Below are 21,022 nucleotides of genomic sequence, written 5' to 3'. Positions count from 1 at the left end.
GCTCCGCGGCCGGCAGCTGCCTCCCCGCGACCGGGGGTGCCTGGCTCTTTAAGGGCGGTGCTGGCAGCGCCGCTGATTGGCCGCGGCCGGCCGGAAGTGGCGTTGTGGCCGCGCTCCCTTCGCGTCATGGCGGCGCTGGAGCGCGCCCTGCGGACCGCGGCGGCGGAGCTGTGCCAGGCCGGGGAGGGGGCGGCGGCGGCGGCGCTGGGCGCGGTGCGGGCCGCCCTGGCGGAGGCGGGGGGCCCGGCCGCCCTCGGGGAGCGGGAGCGGGCGCTGTACGGCGCCTTCCTGCGGGGCCTGGCCCGGGCGCCCCCCGCGGCGCGGCCCGAGGGCCTGTGGCAGAGCTGCTTCCTGGAGGGCCCGCCCGGTCTGGCGCTCGGCGCCCTGCTGGAGGCTCTCGCCTCCCCAGGGTCAGTCCGCGGCGGGGGCGAGCGGCGGCAGGCGGCGGGGCGGGGGTCGGCGGGCCGCGGCTTAGCGGGGCCGCAGGGTGCGGGGGGCCTCGCCCGTGCCCACAGCCGCTCGGGGGCTGGGCCTTCCCGCAGGGCTCCAGCCGCTCTTTATTATGCCTGTGGAGCATCCTGGGAGGCTGGGAGCTGCGGGAACTAGAGAGATGCAGAGAGCGCTTCGATTTTAGTTCGGTTTTGATTAAAATTACGTGTGATTGAGCAGCGGTGTTGTAGTGGTGATACAACAATACAAAAACAATGGGATGCACATATTTTATATATTTTTTAATCAGTTAAAAGGGGCAGGGACGTACTCCAGTTACTTTCTTCCAGCCCTAACATTCGTCTGGGGGAGGTCGTTGCGGTGCTGGAGCAGTTCCTGCAGGAAGGACGGATTTCAGCTCTGATGTGGGATGTCTGTCAGCAGCAAGTGCAGGCTGGCTCGCCTGAGCTGCAGGAGGCCCTGCTCAACAAGGTCGTATGTTTGCCTGATCACGTGAGCAATAAACTCCAAGGGAACCCCCCCCCAGTATTCTTCCCACAGAACTACTTTCCGTTCTTGGGTGGTGCGATTATCCAGGTGCTGCAGAAGATCTCAGAGTCTCTGAGAGGTAAGAGTGCAGGAGGGCTGTGCTATAGAGACAGCTCTCATGAAGAAGTGTTGTGTCTATTGACCCCCTTGGCTGGTGCTTGAAATACAGCTAACGGGTATTGCTGAGCCTCACGTTCATCCTCCAGGCTAAAGTTTGTTGTGTTAAAAGTGTAAGGTACCAGGGATGAGCAAGATGGCCCAGGTTTTTTAAATCTCCCTGAAAGGTGCAATCCTACAGGTGGTTAAATAGTTTCATCTGTTGCCAAAGCTTAATTGTGGTCACTTGGTCTCTGCTGGAGGAATTCTATATAAGATTTAAATGGTACTGAATTAACTTTGTTTCATTCTGTATGAATTCATGTTCAACTGAATGAACAGTGGCTTTGTTACCATTGTGCTAAAGTGGGACTGAACTATTTTAGTCTTCTGACTCTCACTGCATATAAGTAATACTGGGTGCCGTTTTGTGCCTGAAGGCAGGTGGTGGAGGGAGGAAGGGGTGATGCTTGAAGAGAAGAAGTTAATCTCTTTTCAGGCTTCAGCACTTGTAGAAGTGCATGCACCTCCTGAAGGCTGTTTGGAGGATGCTGGTATGCACTTGTTAAGCTTGTGTCTGTTTTATCCCAGGTGGCTTGGATTGCTCAATCTCTTTTGTTTCTCATGTCCTGGGGAAGGTATGCGTTCAAGGAAGACAAAGTGAGTGTTTTTTACAAGACTATTTTGTGGCGAGGGAAGGTCTGTTTTACTGTATTAGTACAGAAGAATGACTGTGATGATAATCGACAGAGGGAGTGGGAGATTGACCAGGTAATACTTTGGGGGTTTTGCGAGGTGAGCTGTACAGGCTTTCTAAGGCTACTCAAGTAGGCATCTGATAGATGCTGGTGCTTTTCTGTCAGCTCATGTGAATGCGATCTGTTCTCTCAAAAATTGATATTAATTGATATAAAGGTTATTAGCTTTCTCATCCTGCCATTCAGGGTAACTGTGCTTTTCTAGTGCTTTTCATCCAGTGGTCTGGAAGTGCCTCATAAATACCAGCATAAATCGCTGCCCATACGTAATAACCCTCTCATGTGAGTAGCCCTCAGTCTGACTTTCCTTAGGACTTGGAAGCCACTGGATGCAGAAGTAGTTAACAGGGCTGGGGAAGAAGAGGAAAGGTTTTCTAGCTGTGTTTACTGTGATGAGGAATACTTGCAAGTTCCTTAGGCTGCTTAGGTTAGTTCTTACCACAGGAGCAATGTAGAACTGCAAACTGTACATCGTATGTCCTCATCTTGTAAGGACCTTGACATTTGCTTGCAGGCTTTGAGCACCATTGCACCAGTTCTGTCCATCTGGTGTGCTTACCTGTTTTCTTTTCCACTTCAGAGGAAATTCTGAGTGTTTTGGTACCCCATCTAACGGATCTCACCAAGTCAGACTGCATCTGGCAAAGAATATGCTGGCGGTTGGTTGAATGTGTGCCAGACCGCTGGATGGAAGCAGTAGTCCTTGGTTTTGTGCAGACAGCACCTGGGTAAGAACCCTGCTTTCCTCCCTGCTACAGAGCAAAGGCTGGATTTTTTTTCACAAATACTTGCAGAATCGGTTTCTGAAAGATGCTGGGGTGTGTGGGGGGGTGTGTGTGTGTGTGTTTGTGTAGGTGGTTTCTTACAGTGCCATTTCCTGAGAGACTCTAGGGGTAAAGTAGTTGATTATTCCCTCTCAGGTAGAACCTGCAACCATTTCTTAAACATCTGCACCATGACATGCAGTGAAAAAACAAGTTTAAACATTCTTTGCAGTTAATGACTCACTCTTAAAACTTCAGAGGTGTTTTAGAAATTTTATTGCAAATAGCTGTTCACAAAATTTCCTGTGATTGGTAACAGCGTGACAGTAATTACGTGGATCCCTAACGTTTTGCTGTTGACCTGTCCTGCTAGGGCAGATGTCTTGTCTAGGTTGCTGGGTAACCTGGTTGTGAAAAACAAGAAAGCTCAGTTTGTGGTGACACAGAAGGTGCTGCTCTTGCAGTATGGCCACACGGTAAGGACTCTGTGTTGAACAGTGGTGCAGTAACACCTGTTTTTCCCAAGTGCTGATGTGTTTTTTAGCCAAGCTGCAGGTGTTCTCGAGTAAGATTTAACTCTTCGTTCTGAAATCAGCCCTCTGTCTCCTAATGCATACCTGAGCTATGCAGCTGTTCACTTACATCCCCTCAGCTGAATGTAATGAAGAGGGAGTGGTAAATGGTTGCTTTGAAATCATGGGATTCATGTGCTCTCTTAGGGTTGATGGCCATTAGCAGAGTTACTGTAGTCTTTTTCTGGAACCATTTGGGGTTTTGTGCATAATTTCAGTATTCTGGGGAGCTGGCGACGTCTAGTTAATTTAGAATCTGAAAGGAGAGACTGAAGAAGCTGTGATCGGCCTCAGGGCTAAGAATTAGATTGAAGAGATGAGACAAGGACTTCCTCTGCCCCCCACCCTGTGCACCTGTGTTTGTCACAAGGTGTTAAAGTGTTCTGTGGTTTGTGATGTTGTGGGAGATGTTCTCTAGACTTTCTGTGTTCCATGTTTGCCTGTGACTCTGCTGATCTGGTTTTGATGGTAAAAATACTGTACTGTATTCCTGTCTTGTTTTTCCGTGTATTTCATAGCAACTGCATGAGTGTGTCTGTGGTTGGGTTTTTAAATTTGCTTATTTTTCTGTCTTTGAATGTTGTCAACCAGTCCCTCAGAATGAGATGTTTAACACAGTAAAAATACATGCTTGCTATTGCTGCACAACTTTATGCCCAGTTAAAGCAAAACTCATGGGTTTTGTTGCAGACTGCAGTGCTGCAGAACCTCCTTGGCTACCTGTCCCTGGATAGCCTTCGGCGTCCCTTGCTGATCAAAGTAAGATTAAGTGACATTGTTGGTGGGGTATCTGATAGAAAACGTTCTGCTGTGTGAGTGTGCGTATATGTGTGCCTGTGGAGTGCACAATTTCGGTGCTTCTCTAAGACAATTTTGCCACTATTCATGAGAGTGAGGGAAGCCCTGCCATATCACAAGTAAATTGTCATATACAAATTGAAGACTTGGCAGTAGTTTTTCAAATTTAATTGGTAGATTGTCTTCCAAGTAGCAAAACTAATGCGGCTTGGGTTCCAACAGATGTCCCATGTCCTCCATCCTTCTCAGCTTCCTCTGTCATCTGCTATTTGTGCGGCTGGGCAGATGGCGAAGTTGCTTGAAAGCTGCCTGCCAAATGGATGGTGCTTCAGAATCTCATCTGCCTCCTCAGTGGGGTTGCAGATACTTTCAGACTCCAAGTCAGCAGCGTGATGGAACTTCTAGGAAATTGGTATCTCTGGAAATCTCTACCGTTTTTGTCAATTCCTCTCCCCCCCCCCCCCCGCTGGTTACACATTCTAAAATTACCTGGAAGTACTGGCAGCTATATTAGATTGGACTGAAAACACATAAAATCATACTGGTTTTTGACAATATTATTTATTGCTTTCTATATAATATTTATGAGAAATAAGCTCACCACTTTTAAATTAAAAAAAATATGTATTTATTAAAATACATATTTTTAAATTTTAAAATAAAATTAAAATTTAATTTTAAAATAGAATTAAAAAATTTTAATTTTAAAATAAAAAAATATTAAAAATACATATTTTTAATAATATGTATTATTAAAAACAATTTATTAAAGGTAATGCAGAGTTCTCAATTGGTCAAGCACAGTATGTTTTGGGCCCTGAAATACAAAGTTAGCTCCATTTGTAGGGAGTGTGAAGTTCACTGGGAAGTGTGAAGACCAAAAGGCCAGCAGAACATACAATGTGCTGTATGAAAGCACATGTCAGAAATGTGCTTCGAAGAGATTACTTAGGTGTAGAAAAGATCTTTCAAGCCCACTTGAGTTCTCTGATTCAGGTGCTGCAAGAACTTTTGGAGACCTGGGGCAGCAGCAGTGCTGTGAAACACTCTCCACCTGAGCAGCAGCAGTACATTAGCAAGGCCATCCTTATCTGCCTCTCCCACCTGAAGGAGCCTGAAATTGAGAGCTGCAGACAAGGTGAGGAGGCGGGAGAAGTACAGGTTAGATTGGTTTAACAGAAGGTCTGACTGTGAGTAAAAAACATCTTGTTTTGATCTATGGATAAACAAAATTGTCTCATACTCATCTTGGTAAACAGGGTAGCCTCTCTTCTGTAGCACTGATGTGATATAGTTCCAAATGCATAGCTTTAAATCATGGAATTGGAGAAGTGTATCTTTGACCTAAGGTTCTTACCTGAACGATGGTTTAGGAACCCTTAAGTTTTGTCACAGGAAAGCAAGGATTGACTCTGGGGCTGGTTAGAGGAGTGGCGTGATGTGCGATTTATAGGCTCACTGTTGGAGCATGAGTAAGGTTCCGAAGGGGACAGGGGAAAGTATGTCAGGATAAAAAGCTGTTTGGTTGGCCTCGGACTATCCATGTGCGTTTCTCAGTGTCATTCTGCTTCTCAGTGTGAGATAAACAGGGATAATGAGTTACTGGCCAGGGCCTCCTCTATTCTGTGTTCGTACTGTGCGTAGCACATTGGGGTCCTGGTCTAAAATAAAAAATAAATCTGCCCAATGTCTAGAGTTACTTTTCTGTAGGTGTGGCCTTTATGGGAGGAGAAGGTTGGCTTATAAGACCTGTTCATCTGTTTCGTTCTAGAATTAATTCTTCTTTAGACGAATGAGTGACCTGTTATTTGCTAACAGTACTGTAGTTTCAGAATCCGTTTTTTATCTGAAAGCTGTTGAAAAGATAAGCTTTTCTGAGCTGAACGAGGTCAGTGTAACAGCTGTAGGTCTGCCCTGGTAAAGCTGGCAACCATCATTCTCTGTGGGCTGAGAAATACTGGTGTTAACTGCCTGTTTCAACTTATCTAGGTGATGAGGTAAATTTCTCCCTCTTGTGATTCTTGTACCAGTCAGAGTTTGTGCCTATCTCAAAACATGACTTTTCACTTTTCACTTTGAAGCGTTCTGAAAAAAAGCTAAAGATTGACTTGACTTACCATCCTTTTTTGTTTCAGTGGAAACCAAAATAACCCAAATTTAGAATATATTGTAATGTTTCATTGACTTTGTACCCCATGAAGAGGTATGGGTTTACTATGTTGGTGCTGAAGGGCAACACTGCCATTGCAGAAAGAGAAGTCACAGCTGTGTGGCCCTTCTTATCTTTCTACCCATTGTTGGATGGTGAGCAGCTAAAGAAGCCCTCTCAGGGAACCACCGTAAAGATGGATGTTTGTTCCTGTCGTTGTTTGATGTACTGTTTGGGTCTCATGGTTTTTTGTGGTGTGTGTTTCGGGGGGATTGTTGGTTTTTTTTTTTTCCCCAGGGCTTCTCACAAGCATGATGGAGGGTGTGAAATGCCATTTAGACAGCAATCTACCACAAATACGGCGTCTGGGAATGATTGTGGCAGAGAGCATTAGTTCAAAAATAAACACTGACGGACCTGTCCTGAAGTTTCAGGTGAAGGTTATAATGAAATTTGTGTCTGGTGTGCAGGGCTTAATAAAATAATAAAAGCTTTAAACCAGATGATCTAGAGCATTATAGCAAGTTCTAACACTTATTATTGGGAAATAAGGAGAGGCAGCAACACTTTCAAAAAGAGAGCATATCTGCCTACAAAAAAAAAAATTGCATAGAAAATGGCCAGGTGGCTGCGAGTGACCTTAAGAGTGTAACCTGATGGCGTAGCTCAGGGCAGACTGGTGGTGGTGGAGGACTGCTAGGGGGTTATCCTATGGCACGAGGGAATCAGAATCTGACTCATGGAAGTTGAGAGGGAACTTCAAACCTAAACCAGTGGGGAACATTCAGTCCCTGCCGTGGTGGGAAGACTTGCTCAGAGTTGAGATTTTGAAGACTGACGTGGGGATATATGCTCTGCTATTTCCAGTAGAGTTTATAAGAATTATGAGATTAAATCACATACTTTTTAAAAAAAACTTGTTGCACTGCTATTTATTAAATCTTTTAGAGATTCTAACAACGTTCAGGCAAGGTCTGATCAGGTACTGCTGTTAAATACAGCGATGAAGGTTACTTACGGCACAGATCACTGTACAGCATAAATACATCGCTGCTGGCAGCACGATGACTGAAATGAATGGGATTTGTGCGAGTTCATCTGCTCGTGATTCAGCCTTTGCTTGCATGCAGTAGAAGGGTCAAATGTTGAATGCTGGGCGTATTTGCAATCAAATGGAGTGCAGTAACAGTTATTTTGAATGTCTAGTACAAAGAAGATGACGAAGCAAGAGAACTGAAGTCCCTTCTGGTGCAGGCTCCACCGTTCTGTGTTGTCCCCAGCCTTCCAGATGATGAGTAAGATATTCCTACTATTAATTTCCACACCATCTTTTAGCCCTTCTCCGTTTCTGAGTTATACAGTAGAACTGTATACAGTGTTCAAGATGTCTTACATATTCCTGAGCCTTATAATGCTTATTCTTGCGGTGCAATGTAGTTATGTTAAATTCATAATTCAGATGGTAGTTGTGTATTAACATTGTTTGTTTGATAGCTGCACGTGATGAAACCATGCTGCAGGGGTCTTGTGGCCCCCTGGGTAGAATCAAATGGGCCTTCTGTTTGCATCTTGGAAATCGGGCATTTGGGTCGTATGCCCCCAGCCCATGCAGTGACAAAAATCTAGCATATCTGTCAGTTTAAAGACTGGTTCTTTGGTTCTTAACTTCCATAGCATCTGCCGAGGCGCTTTGTAGCGCTTGGTTTTATCAGCAGATGAATGAAGCACTTCGTGTTATTAGCAAGTGAAGCTGTCCAGCACTCCAGTAAAGTACAGAAGTTTTTGCTCCCCTTTTAGGTGCATAATCAGCATGGACAGCTGTTTGAGACAGCATTTGAGAAACGGAGAGATGAAAGGGCAGTGCCGAAGTCCACAGGAATAAGCACAGAGACAGAAGAAAAATTCTCAATTATTGTATTCATTCTACTAGTCATGGCTAAAGGTGTTTCTTCCCTATTTGTTCAGTTTCATTTGCAGCTTCAAATATGGTGCAGGCCAGTGTGATCCAGTTATCACAGACAAGTCTTCCCTTAGCAGTCCTAGGTACAGGTTAGTGCAGGGGAACGCAGCAAGTTAGCTAGCTTAATTTTTGTTTTCCCTTGCTCTTCTCTTAAGAAATTCTGCATGTCTTCTCCCCTCACCACATTCTCCTTCCCAGGACTTTGTTCCTTGTGTTGACCGAGCTGGGTGGGAGACTGCAGCAGAAATGATTATCTGGCTGTTACTGTCATTGGTTTTAATACTTCTTGTTCCTCACAGCAGGAATGAGCAAGCAGATGCTGCACTGCCATTGGTGTTGGAAGGTAACAAGAAATCACATACAGAAGCCCCTGTGGTGCCAGACGAGGAGTTGGATGCTGAGCTGGACAGGTATGGGGCAAGAAACTGGTAGGAAATGGAAAAAAAATGGCAGGTTCTAAGAGCAGATGTGGGGAGAAGGGAGCTATTGGTAGTTGCGTTTCTTGGCAAATCTTGTGCTTTCTGACCTTGTTCAGCTGAGTAGTATGCAGCAGAGTAGAACTTTGTGTAGGAAATTGCGTGTAAGTACATTAGTCGATAATTTAAGCAAAGCCCACATCATGTACAACCATTGTATTTAGTCCATTTGACGTATATACGTGTTTCCTGGCATTATGGGTATGTTTACCGCTTTTAATAGCAGACTTGTCTTACTCTGTCATTTTACCAACGTATAAAGAAATCTGAAGAATCGGCTTCTAGTCTTTTGGTCACCTGTCTCCTTCCTGCACTTGACCAGGAGATCCAGTTCCAGATCTGGTCACAGAAGTGCTCTTCCACTGACCTTCAGAGTAATTCACAGAACTTCCTAAGGAACACTTCCAGGCTAGGCTTCAACAGTGCTGCGGGGTGAGGCAGCAGTGATGGTGTTAGGACAGTGTGTGCTGGTTCTTTCCATGTTGTGGATAGCTGGGGAAAGAAAGAACATCTATACCCCATAGACTAACTCCTGCCTTTATTTCTTTTGCAGTGATGATGACCTTATGCCTTACGACATGTCAGAGGATAAAGAACTAAAAACTAAGGCTCCTGTGTATATCCGAGACTGTATTGAAGGTAGGAGGTTTGGGGCTGAGTTTTCATCTGTTTCTCACTGGGTTTGGGAGAATCATCTCTGAAGTTTGTTTGGGTTTTTTTATGAGCTAATTTGAAAAAGCTGTAGGATTTCAGTAATCTGGGCTCAAGTATTGAAGTGTAATTTCTGAGTAATTACAATTTAGTTCATACTACTGATAGTGCGCTGGGTCAGTGATGTCTGCCCGTAACACAAGATAAACTATTGGCAGAAGAAAGTTGGGGGCACTTATGCAAGCACAACTATTCCGTTAATAGCTTTCGTTTGTCTTTTGATTACCTTTAGTCCTGACGGGATCTGAAGATGTGGACAGATGGGAAGCTACAGTCAAGGCTCTTGAGGGCTTGGTTCGAAAGAATCCAGTAGCAACAAGAGAGGTAGGTGAAGCAGTATGAGTTACCAGTGGGCTGTAGCTACAGAATTATCCCTTTGCCTTTGTGGAGTCTATAAACATTCCAATACAGCAGCAGGCCAGGCTAACGTGTACCTGGATTTAAAGCTTTCAACTTGGGAAGGGAATAGAAAAATAGCTTTGGAGGTGAGGCTACAGAGCACAGAGGAACAAAGAAGCAGGCAAAGGTGCTGGCATAGTATGGCATTTAGCAGCTCCGGTGCTGAAAATGAAATGTGTTGCAAGTAGAGCTTGCCGGTAACGTCAGGAAGCTCCATGCTTGGTGCTGGGAAGAAAAAACATTAGAAATGCAGTTTGCAGAGCAGCCATGAATTCCACAGACCAATTGATTTTAGTTTTGGATTTAATTGATTTTTAATTGAAATGGAATTTAATTGTTATTCCCCAACAAAAATGGGAGATAAAATCAAATGGACTTTCCCTGTTTGCTTGTACAAGCATGATGTCTTCCAGAGGGAGCAGTTGGATTGTACTGGTCAAGATGAAAAGCTCAGGTGAGAGGAACTTGGGACAAGGTCACTGGTGTGATGAGTGCTCACCACCACTTGTTAGTGAACACTTGAACGTGGCAGCTGCCAGCCAAGGGAAGGGGTGTAGACAGTGCGCGATCTGCTGCTGCTCATCAGGCCTGTTACTGAGCAGGATGGGCTTCGGGTGTGGTACTGTACCCTTTAACCCATCGCTTATGGTGACAGGTCCTGCTATATCATCATGCCACCACTTGTCCAAAAAGCTGAAGCAAATGGTGGACAGAGAAATTGGCATAGTGTTTGGAGAAATCTGTCTTGATGGCATTTACTGTGTTTTCTCTCCCTCCTAAGTAACGGACATGTTGCCTATACTCTATACCATTATTGTCTTTGCTTAAACATTAGAAATGGTGTGTAAATCCTGTGAGAAGAAAAAACGCAAACACCTGCAGGGATTTGATTTGGGTTTTTTTGTATTTTGAGCAGGTTAGTGTCGAGCTGGCAAAAATATTATTACATTTGGAGGAGAAGACCTGCATCGAAGGCTTTCTGGAGCTCCGTCAGAGAGCTCAAGTAGCTGTTTTAACCACAGATCCAATACCTGTGAGTCCCTCTTGGTGCTTTCCTTTTTCCACTTGAGGCACAGGCAAAAATGTAAGCAGCTGAGTCTCTTGCTAGAAGCAGCTATCAGAGTGTGGTAGAATAGCTAGTTCATGTCTGGCAGCATTTATGCAGAGATGGGCTATGCACTGAAGAATCTGCAATAGATGACTGAAACAACAGGAAAGAGAAAACTCTCTCAGAGCTGCAACGGACTGGAGGAGCTCTTTGGAGGCTGTTAGTATGAGTATCCCTGACCAGGCAAATGAAATAAGATCTTGATGCACTGCAGGAGTGATTGTTTCGCAAAAATGGGAAGCTGAGGCACAAAGGGCTTCTCTAAAAGATGATTTGACTGGTGGTTGTAAGCATGGAATCAGCAGATGGTTTGGGTTGGAAGGGACATTTAAAGATCATCTACTTCCAACCCCCCCTGCTGTGGGCAGGGACATCTTGCACTAGATGAGTTTGCTCAGAGCCCCATCCGACCTGACCTTGAAGGCTTCTGGGGCAGCTTCTCTGGGCGACCTGTTCCAGTGTCTCACCACCCTCACAGTAAAGAATTTCTTCCTTATGTCCAATCTAAACCTACCCTCTGTCAGTTTAAAACCTTTTCCCCTTGTCCTCTCAGGACAGGCCTTGGTAGAAAGTGTCTCTCTATCCTCGTTATAACCCCTCTTCAAGTACTGCAAGGCCACAGTAAGTCTCCTTCGAAGTGCCAAAGCTGCCGTGGCAGTTGTTTCTGTGTCCCTGCATGGGAGGGGGAGAAGAATGGCAGTCCCATTTGTCATTTACTTGCTTTGAGAGAATCTGGAAGTGGAAGTGTCTGAATTTCCCGTTTGCACAGCACGTCTCTGCCCTTCTCTTGGAGGCTTGTTGTTAACTAACAGGAAGCAGGACTTCTTCTGAAACAGAGTGCTTTTAGGGTCGGTGGGAAGGCTTTTTCCAGCCTGGGATGGTGTTCATTGTGCCTTGATTTTGCTGTACAGGTAGCAAAGTACTTGACCTCTCAGTTCTACGCTCTGAACTACAGTCTTCGTCAGCGCATGGACATTCTCGATGTAAGTGCTCTTCTCTTCAATTCCTGCTTCCCTTGCGTCTTTGTTGCACCACTGCTGTTTCCCTGAGATGTAATGTGGCTACGTTTTACTCCTCGTAGGCAGAGGCGTGGGAATCTCTTACCTTAGCGTTGGCTGAGGGTCAGTTAACCTGCTGTTCTTCATTCTAAACCTGTTGTTCCTTTCTGCCTGGCTGTTCCTAGCAGTTTGGCTGCAGGTAACTCTGTTCCCTAGTACAAGGATTTCCCAGCCCTTTTTTACAGAACCTTCCTCTTTATCATCTAGGTATTGGTTCTGGCAGCTCAGGAGCTGTCCTATCCCAAATCCCGTGGGAAGACCACACGCCCTGGTGCCCAAAAACCTTGTATCCAGCCACTTCCTGGAAGTGACAGCTCTAAGGGCTGGAGAAGAATTGTTGATGAGAGGATCAAAAGCAAGACTCGGAGATTTGCTACGGTGAGGCCAGGGCAGAAGCAAACTAATGTCAAATCCAGTAAAAATGGTAACGCTAGGAGTTGCTGTAGTTGTATCTGGAAAGAGCAGAATACCTGTGAAATTGGGTCCAAGCCAAAGGAAAGACTTTGTAACTGCAAATATATGTTTATCTTAGTATCTGGCTGAACCTTTTGGTGCAGAGTACCAGCTCCTGTAGTGCTCTCCTGGCAGGGAGAGGAAAATAGATCTTGAACTCCTTGCCTTGAGGGATAGTTGTTGCTGTTCCGAGCTTGTTTGGCCACTGCAGGGAGCTGTGACTGCACCTCACTGGTCCCAGAGCCTCCATCAGACTAGCTGCCTCTGGGCTGGACTGTCTCAGCCTTCCTGTTTTTCAGGGAGATAAATTGATGCCAGTTTCCTAGTTCCCAGAACTCCCTAGTGGTTCATCCCAGAGAACTTGCTTTCCAAAACTCCTCTATCCCTTGCATGTTCTTGTTTCTTATGTCTAACTCAGCAGTACTGAGCTATACTTAGATGTGTGAGAGGACCTCGAGTGGCAAGCGAGCCGTCCAGTCTGGAAACTAGTAGCCATAGGCATACAAGCAAGCAGTGGCTGATAGTGGGGTGGTTGCGAGGAACCCATAGTCTTGACAGCATCCAGTGAAGTGGAAGAGTTGGGTGCTGCATCTTGTGCCTAGACTTCTTTTTTTTTCTTTTGGACAGGGTCAGTCTCAAGTGGAACTGGCTTCTGGCCCAAATGAGTTCAGTTCTGTGGCTGGGCACTTCTTTTTCCCGTTGATTCAGCACTTTGACAGGTGAGTGTGAACACCTTGGGACGTGGGCATGGCAGCTGCCAGAATGAACCTTTCTGCTTGTTCTGCTTGCCTCAGAGCAGCAGGCTAAAGCCCAGAGGCTGCGTGGGAGTCCAGTGACACCACACGGATGCTTGGCTCGTGCATAAAGCTTAGAGAGGAGGTGTTTGTGGTCTCTTGGACTTAGCTGATGAAGTCTTGTTGGGCAGGAGTATGCAAGACCCTGCAGAAGTGAAGACAGATATGTGTGTGTGTATATGTGAATATGAAACGTACATACGCCATAAAGAATGACCTGTGACAGGTGCACAGGTGGGTGATTTTGGCAGTACCAAACCAGTTGTCTTGGCTGACCCCCGGCCCGGGAAGGCTCACACAAAACCACCGAACTCAGAGTGCTGTCTTTAACCAGTTAGCCCTGCCTCAGGTTTGGGCCTGTCACCTGGACTGGTCCTTGTGACCACATAGGACACAGGACACAGTTTATTGTCAGTCACTTAAGTCTTTGATTACCTAGGGAAGGCTGAGTAATTGATTCATGAGAATCAAGATTCCTTTAATACCCGCCTTAATGGACTGTTCCTAGTATGGCGGCGGTGGTGGTTTTTGCATGCAGTTCTTTCCAGGTAAAGCCTGTTGGTAGAATACGTGATAAGTGCTGTAAGAGTAGAGGATCTTACTGGTTTGGGAGCAAAGAGCTGTGGCCTGCATTAAACTGGGAATGACTGTAATGACTGTTGTCATAGGGATTCAGGCTTGTGGGGGACAGTTTGCCCTGCATAACCCGCCAGCGTTCCAAAGGCGCTGCTCAGCCTTCTCACTGCTACGGGGCTGTGTATCTTGCACTTGCAGGCCTTTGACAACATTTGATCTCCTGGGGGAGGATCACTTTGTCCTTGGAAGACTGGTCCACACTTTAGCCACCCTGATGTACTTGGCTGTCAACACTGTGGTAAGAAAGGCTGCACAAGTCTGCAGAGATAGCAGGAGAGGCTTCCAGCCCGGCGACCCGGGCGTGCCTTCTGAAATAGCCCTGGGCTCTGGGGCCTGCCACTCAGACTGGCAGCAAGTTTGAGTTGCATGTGGGGAGAAGTTGGGAAAAGGGCTTGGAAAAAAATAGTCAGAAAAAATAGTCAGAAAAAGAGACAAGGGATTCAGGACACCCCTGCAGTATCTTTTGCTTCTGGTAGAAAAACTACCAACTTCTGTGGGAGGCTGGGTGCATCGTTTTGCTTTACTGCTTAAATTTCCTCATCTGTAAAATAAAGTTAATTGTAACCATGATTTTCACAACAGAGTTATCTCAAGGTCCAGTTCTGTAGGGTGATGTGAATGTGAAGGTGGTCAGTGTTCCTGTCGTAATCCTGTTTTGCAGGCAGTTACTGCAATGGGAAAGGCACTGCTGGAGTTTGTTTGGGCTCTGCGTTTCCACACCGACCCGTGAGTTGTAGTTGCATGTTTTCATTTTTAAAAATCCGCTGCGAGCCAGTCTCCAGACGTGGTTTGTCTTTGTCCAAGACTAGCACCTGACTGAGAATGACACTGATGTAATGTGTAAACTCTATGCTCTCCTCCAGCCTTGTGTTCTTATGACTGAGTGTTGCAAGAATACGTAATGAAGGCATTACTTTAATGTCAGGCCAACATACAAACTTGTCTACTCTCTTCTAGCGTAGAGGTACAGTCATCACCTATAGAAAGCGTGACAAATTTTTTGATCAACTCTCCATCTGTGTTTACTCGGGGAGCTCAGAAACCTTTCGATTCAATTCTGGCATTCCAGCCTGGAAAGACATTAAGACCTGTAAACACCCGATTTCTGTTTTGATCTCAGACTTGTCCAGGACACTGATTTATGCTAGACTCCCTGCACCACAGCATAGCGGGGGCTCTGTATGGGGGGCCTCTGCCAGCTGGTGCATGATTAAACTTAGTAGTAATATGGTAAAAGTCATCATAATGACAAACATTTGAAACTGGAGAACCCCTGAGGTGAGGAAATTGAGGTGGAGCACAAAGCTGCAGGCTATAACCAGTTCAGTTTTTCTCCAACAGGTACGTGCGCCAGGGTCTTCTGTCCTGTATCTCCTCCACGCTCCTCAGTGTCCCTACAGAGTGTCTGCTGGAAGACGTGACAGAGGAGCTTTTGGAGACTCAGTCCTGGCTGGGAGGTAAGATGTGGGGGAGCATCTGCTAGCGTCTTTCTGGTTAGTGGCGCAGGCTTTTTGTGGCGTCTCTTCTGACTGTGATGGTAGCAGTAGTGTCCTGGTGTTGCGCAGCAGACATGGACAGAAGCATATTTCCTGCTTGCTTGTTTTAGGGCAAATACCAGAGCACTCTGTGCTGTACAGGTGTAGTGCTGAGGTACCTCAGGCCTACGCTGAGTGCTGCGTGTATGGCATTTCAGAGTGGGACTATCCTCACCTTACAGGCCGACCAAAAAAACCCCAAAGTGCATTGATTGTGCCCCCTTTCTTGGTCTAAGTGTCCAGCCGCCCACCTCATGAAGCTGCAGGAAGTGTTGTCATGTTGCATATTACAACCTGGCAGTGACCGTGACCAGCAGTAACATACAAGGCTTGTATGGTCCTTTTACACCCTGTGTGTGGAAGATGGGTTTCGTTAGTGCTAAAAATAGAAGGAAGAAAAGCATGGCCCCATCCCCCGACTTCCTATTGCTGATGGAAGGAACAACCTGTGAAAGACAGCAAGTAGCTTTGCATGCTGCACCCAGCGTGGCTCGCATCAGCGTGGCTCGCATCAGCACGCACCGCTTTTGGGTTCTGGTGGGCTGGAACTGTGCAAATTGGTATTGCAGTGTGCTGGAAGTACAAGGGGAAAGTGTGCTTTGTGGCTCTGAAGCATCCACTGTATTCTGAGTGGACCTCGTGTGACTCCCTGGGTTGGTTTCCTTCACCGTTCTCACTCTTGGTGAGTTGGCTTCCCGCAGGGAGCAGGCAGGAAGCACCACTGACACGGGCGGCCTCGGATCCTGCTGGGTTGTGGGGCTATGTGCTCTTTAAAAGGAAGAGAGCCGCCTTGTGGGGCTGGAAACTTTACTTTTCCCATGACATGGGGTGCTCCGAGGAATCTGCTTGTCTCTGCAGTTAACGCTGCTATTGCCAAGTAAAGCCTTTCAAGGAATGTTGTAAATGTATTTTCAGTGTGAGGGTCTGCGTAATCGGTTTTTACTGAGTTATTTTGGAAGGAAGATCATCACAGAGCTAGTACCATCTTTTTGTGCTTGTAGGTTGTGTAATAGCCATCTCTTTACATATAGTGATTTTTTTATGATAATTGCACGGTAGATCCTGGTGGGAATGAGAGCAGGATGAGATGCCAGTTGTGTGTCTAGTAAAGAAGGGGAACTTGTTGTAGGAGCCATTGAGAAACAATAAGGAATGCAGCTCTGTTCCATGCCTGATCAAATACAATTTAAGTGCTACTTAAAAGGGCTTCTAGAGCCACTTCCTGAAACACAGCAGCTTCTTGGGCTATGCCTTTGCTATTTCTTGTAAGATTGTTGGTAAAACAGCAGTCGCAGTGAGGCACGGGGCTCCCCCCTGCTGCTCCAGCAGGTGAAGTCGGTCACTAGAGACCCGCTTTTGTGACTGAATCATGGCTTTGAGCTAGCGGGCTTGCTGTTGTTTCATGGCTCTTCCAGGCAAGATTAGCAAGAGGGGTCATATATTAGATTTACTGCTGTAGTTGGGAAAAATGACAAGCTGCAGAGCATGCAAGCCACCTCTTACCGTGCCTAATGGCCAGGAGAAATCACCCCTTTAAAGCAGCTATGTTTCTCTTCCTCACTGTGCTTTAGCTGTAGCAACAGTGGGCTAGAAAATGTTATCCATGAAGCATTTAGTAGAAATCTACAAATCTGCTGCAGTGTGTTATTACTTCATATAACTTCTGTTATTACAGAGCCTCGGCAGGCTGCTCTAGTTCATCGTGTGAATATGACTGACTGTTGGGCCCTTCAGCCTTTGGGCCCTATCTAGAACTGTTCCCCATTAGAAAGCGTTTGCAGCGTGCTGTAAAATGCCTTCAGTCGCTGTCACGGTACTGTGACATGCTTTGGGATGTTTCAGCTGGGGAGAGGGGCAGGGATCCACCTTGTACTTGTCTGTCGTTGCCTTTAATGCCGTGCTGGACCTACTACTGAGGAGCCTCATCTTTCCTGGGGAGGGAGGGAATACCTAAACATTTCTAGGAAACGGTTCCTTTGATTCCTCAGCAGCTGCCTTTGAGGGAATTCCCCACCCCTTGCAAGTGCCGCAAACCTATGTCATAGGTGAGTCTCTTTTGTGTAAAGACCTGAATGATGCTCTGGTGCCCTGTGCCTCCCTTTCAGTGGCAGCAGTTCAAGGTCCGTGCTCACAGCAATTGGAAATGGTGCCAACATCAATCTCTGAGCTTCTGAGCTGTCTTGTAACCTCCCCCTTTTTGCCTTATGTAGAGGGAATATGGAAACACCATCGTGAAGCGCTCCCTGAGGTTATAAATAGCCCTACTCCATCTGAGTGAGTCATGTGTTTGGGCTGACAGTGCTGGGCTCTGAGCACACCGCTTGTGCGTACAGGATATCCTTACACAGATTCGCTGCTCTTCCAGGCTCCCCCTGCTCAGACATCCTGCGTGCATCCTGGTTTTTACTTTGCAGGCTCATTAAAGGCCCCTGAAACAACAGCTGCTGGAAGCAGCTTCATGCCTTCCCTTACATGCTGCGTAAGGTGTGAAAGAGCTGCTAGTTTATCAAAAGACAAACCTCTCGGAACGGAGAATGTGTTGAAACACAGGGCTTGCCTCTCTTTCCCCCCTTTGAAGGGCAGTGTGAGCACAGGTTTCAGGAGGGAGCACTGAGCATTTGTTCAGGTGGCAGGAACTGGCAGAATGGAGACTTTAGGCTTTTGAGTAAGTGCAGTGTCTGACTGCAGACTGCGTTCATACTAGTACGTCAGCTGTAGAAAGGCTAGTTCAAGGGCACAAGTACACATTCTGCGTTCCGTGGGATAACCTCCCTGCCAAGGTCAGATGGTTTCCGTAGTGTTCCAGCCCAGCTGACTATTTGTTTCTGCTGCAAGAATGAACTGAGCGTCACCACACCTGACCACACCTTAGCTAAACTCATGCTGCTTCAGATGGTCAAGTTTGTGCATCTCTGCCATCTGGCCTAACGTAATTCCTGCGGGCGCCGATGCCCAGCCCGGACTTAGTTGCATATGCTGTTGTGTTTATGCCGTTCTGTGACGGGCAGTGGAACGGCAGAGGCGTGTTGGGTGAAGGGCACGTTTTGCTATTTTCCAACTAACAGTGGCTGCTTCTTCTACAGATGTGGTGGAGAAAGATCCAGATGGGGATTGCAGGAGGCTGGCCTTGCAGAACTTGCTACTAATGGAGGATCTGAAAAAGAAACTCTGAACTGTCTCTTCCTAGCTGAAGGTAAAAGAAATGACCTTCACCTCCTACTTGCCAGCTGGATGAGTGTAGGCACTGCTGGGGCCCCTTCAGCAGTCACCTGGCTGGAGAAGAGGAAGAAGGGGGAAGGGTGCAGAGCCGTAAGCCAGCGAACCTGACTTGACATCTGGACTTTGTAGTGGAGGCCAATTTAGTGAGCTACTGCTATCCGGTACGGAGTGTACAGATGCAGGAAGGTAGGCAAGCGCTGCCATCCTCCCCCCGCCTCCCCAGCCCCCACCCCCAGCTATTTATAACCTTGGCAGGTTTGAACACTCTGCTAAAAATACAGGGAAGATCTCATAGCAGACTTCTTGTCAGAAAAACAGGAGGGCTGGAGAGGGCTGCTTACCTCCCAGGGTGAAGGCTGTGACGTGCCCGTAGGGATCCCATGTCTTCCAGCAGCTGGCATGTGGTGGAACCCGGCCTGCTGTTCAAAGGGGTGGCACGGCGCCGGGAGTGACTGATGAGATGCAAGAACTGAATAGTTACACCGAACTCCTGAAAACGTGCCAAACCTTAAAGGCTTGAGCTAGAGCTGTGCTGTGGTTAGGAAGGCACAAAGCAGAAATCCTTTTTGTATAATCTTAGTACAGAAATAAGTTTCTATTAAAGGACAAGTAACATCCAGGGTTTGACCTTAAAATCCACCCCCCGCCTTCTTCCCTGAAAATGTACAATTTAAAAACTTCATATTCACCCTAAGTTTTGGAGCAAGTCACGAAACAGGAAAATCATTCAAAGCAGAAGGGCTGTTTGGTATGAAATGTGTGAGGAGTGACTCTAAATACAGCTTCCTGGGACAGCGTAACAGGCTTAAAAGTGAGTGAAACCTTAGTTACCTATGTTGGGCTTCACTTCTCGTGGTGACTTATGTTACTTATGCTAGGGAAGAAATGTACATCCTCAAATCTGACTAGGATAGAGTGGCTTAATGTAACTGTGGTTTTTGGAAAAGAAGCCTCACTTGCTCAGGGTGACCCAGCTTGGACCCCGTGACCTCCAGAGGTCCCTTCCAGCCGTTGTGGGAGTCAAAGGTTTAGTCCAGATTCTTGTAAAAGGTAGCTCTAGCTTGTGACCCTGTGTCTTGTATTTAAATACAAAAGCTCTGGGTTGGAGGAAGCCTCCCTTCATTCTGCAACAGGGGAGTAGTTTTGACTTTTAGCCAAGCTCCTACTCAAAGGGGACAGAGATTGTTTTCAGACGTTCTGACTTCTAGGGAATGACAAATCAGTTAGCACCTCAGCAGATCAAAGTTGTACTTGAAAATTTTGTCGATTCAGGAGTTGTCACCTCAGTTACTCAGCTCTTTTCTGTACTGGGAAAAAGGCCTGAAGTTATGATATGGAGTCCTTGTTAGTTTTTTCCCTCTCAAATTTATTAAAATACTGAAACCAGTTTGTGAATCTTTTTATGTAGTGTTCGAAGTAATTAACTTCAATACTGTTGCTTGTACAGTCAAGCAGAAAAAATAAATTCTTGGTAATAACCAAAAAGCCTTGTTGCAGCATTGTGTTCACTAATACATGACCCCTAACAAGAACAGAATAAATGACCTGGTATTAAAATCAACTTTGTGTTTGGTAAAAGCGTAAGTTGTCAAGGATCCTCCACTTCATCAGCCACCTCTTCCACATCCTTGTTCTCCGTGCTGCTGTGGCAAGTTTGCTCTGGAACTAGCGCTCGGCTTACAGGAATGCCTGCTCCTCGGTGAACTGCCTCGATGGTCTGCTGGGTCACGTAGTTGCTCAGGTTTGTGGCTGGAATTCTTTTCTGCATCTCTTCCAGATACCGGTAAGCCTAAAGCAATGCACAGAGATCACTGGGCCGGCGGGGGGAAGCTGCTATATGAAAATGCCGTGGGTGAAAAGCACCCACCCTTGGTGCGCGGCTGAGCTCCGGTCAGGAGCTCCGCGTGAAGGCTGCTGATGCTCAGCCACGAGGTGCAGCCTTTGCTAACGTGATGGCCCCTCACAGTGACCTGGCTCACTTCTGTCTTTTAACAGTTTCAAAAAGAAGGGGGCCCAAAGGCTGGTTTTACGTTCTCCCGACAGCAGAAGCACTGTCAGAACAACATGTTAAGGTTAATCGGCCCAGCTGGAGAAACCTGCGCTTGGCATCCTTGTGTTTCATAATAGCGGCGGGTTCCAGCTGAGGCTGAGCGCTGGTGTGTGGCACTTCTGCCCTGCAGAAGTGATTCACCATTTCCTCAAATGACCGCAATTTTACAATTTTCTCCTCTTCTTTGGCCCAGTGGCAAAGGAACACAGTGTAGCTGCTGAGACATGCACCCAGACTGACCCATCTGTTCTTGGCTAATAACTGGGAATATTTAAGACTCCACCACTATTTATGCTCTATGTCCTGCGAGCTTTTTCTCCTCAGTCCCATGGAATGAGAAATACATTAATGTGGATATAATTCCTGAGGTCTACCCCACCCTGCTGAGCAGCTGAGCTCCTGTAAAAGAGCCTCCGCCATGGAATTGTTTTCTGTATGAGAGAACCACGCTATACCAAGCTGCACTGGCACATACAAAATGTGGGCTCTGTAGATGGGAAGAATTAAC

General features: G+C 46.6%; 2 protein-coding genes across 14 annotated transcripts in view; one reads left to right on the top strand and one right to left on the bottom strand.

The window, feature by feature from the left end:
• The first annotated feature begins 91 nt into the window (after nt 1–91).
• Nucleotides 92–21,022, top strand: TELO2 (telomere maintenance 2). 3 transcript variants are annotated; one of them, XM_055708489.1, is made up of 21 exons: nt 93–410; nt 780–1,057; nt 1,666–1,734; nt 2,413–2,560; nt 2,970–3,072; nt 3,859–3,927; nt 4,963–5,104; nt 6,413–6,549; nt 7,322–7,410; nt 8,375–8,485; nt 9,105–9,190; nt 9,495–9,586; nt 10,578–10,694; nt 11,681–11,752; nt 12,035–12,205; nt 12,908–12,999; nt 13,849–13,948; nt 14,372–14,436; nt 15,052–15,167; nt 18,329–18,438; nt 20,242–21,022. In XM_055708489.1, exons 1-20 carry the CDS (start codon nt 127–129, stop codon nt 18,415–18,417), a joined length of 2,430 nt encoding a protein of 809 aa, XP_055564464.1. In that variant the 5' UTR covers nt 93–126; the 3' UTR covers nt 18,418–18,438; nt 20,242–21,022. The 3 variants fall into 3 exon arrangements, with proteins under 3 accessions (XP_055564465.1, XP_055564464.1, XP_055564463.1); XM_055708488.1 differs by lacking the exon at nt 20,242–21,022 and having other exon boundaries at nt 18,329–19,949; XM_055708490.1 differs by lacking the exons at nt 13,849–13,948; nt 20,242–21,022 and having other exon boundaries at nt 92–410.
• The window catches only part of IFT140 (intraflagellar transport 140), an 85,969-nt gene continuing 84,794 nt past the window's right edge, over nt 19,848–21,022 (bottom strand). For all 11 annotated transcript variants that reach the window (XM_055708475.1, XM_055708479.1, XM_055708481.1 and 8 more), the window contains one exon: nt 19,848–20,253. In XM_055708475.1, coding sequence (XP_055564450.1) covers nt 20,053–20,253 — 201 coding nt within the window. In that variant the 3' untranslated portion in view covers nt 19,848–20,052. The remainder of the gene's footprint in view (nt 20,254–21,022) is intronic.

This window comes from Falco cherrug, chromosome 4 (genome assembly GCF_023634085.1).
Source record: "Falco cherrug isolate bFalChe1 chromosome 4, bFalChe1.pri, whole genome shotgun sequence".
NCBI classification, from domain to species: Eukaryota; Metazoa; Chordata; class Aves; order Falconiformes; family Falconidae; genus Falco; species Falco cherrug.
This window is presented reverse-complemented; position numbering and strand designations above follow the sequence as displayed.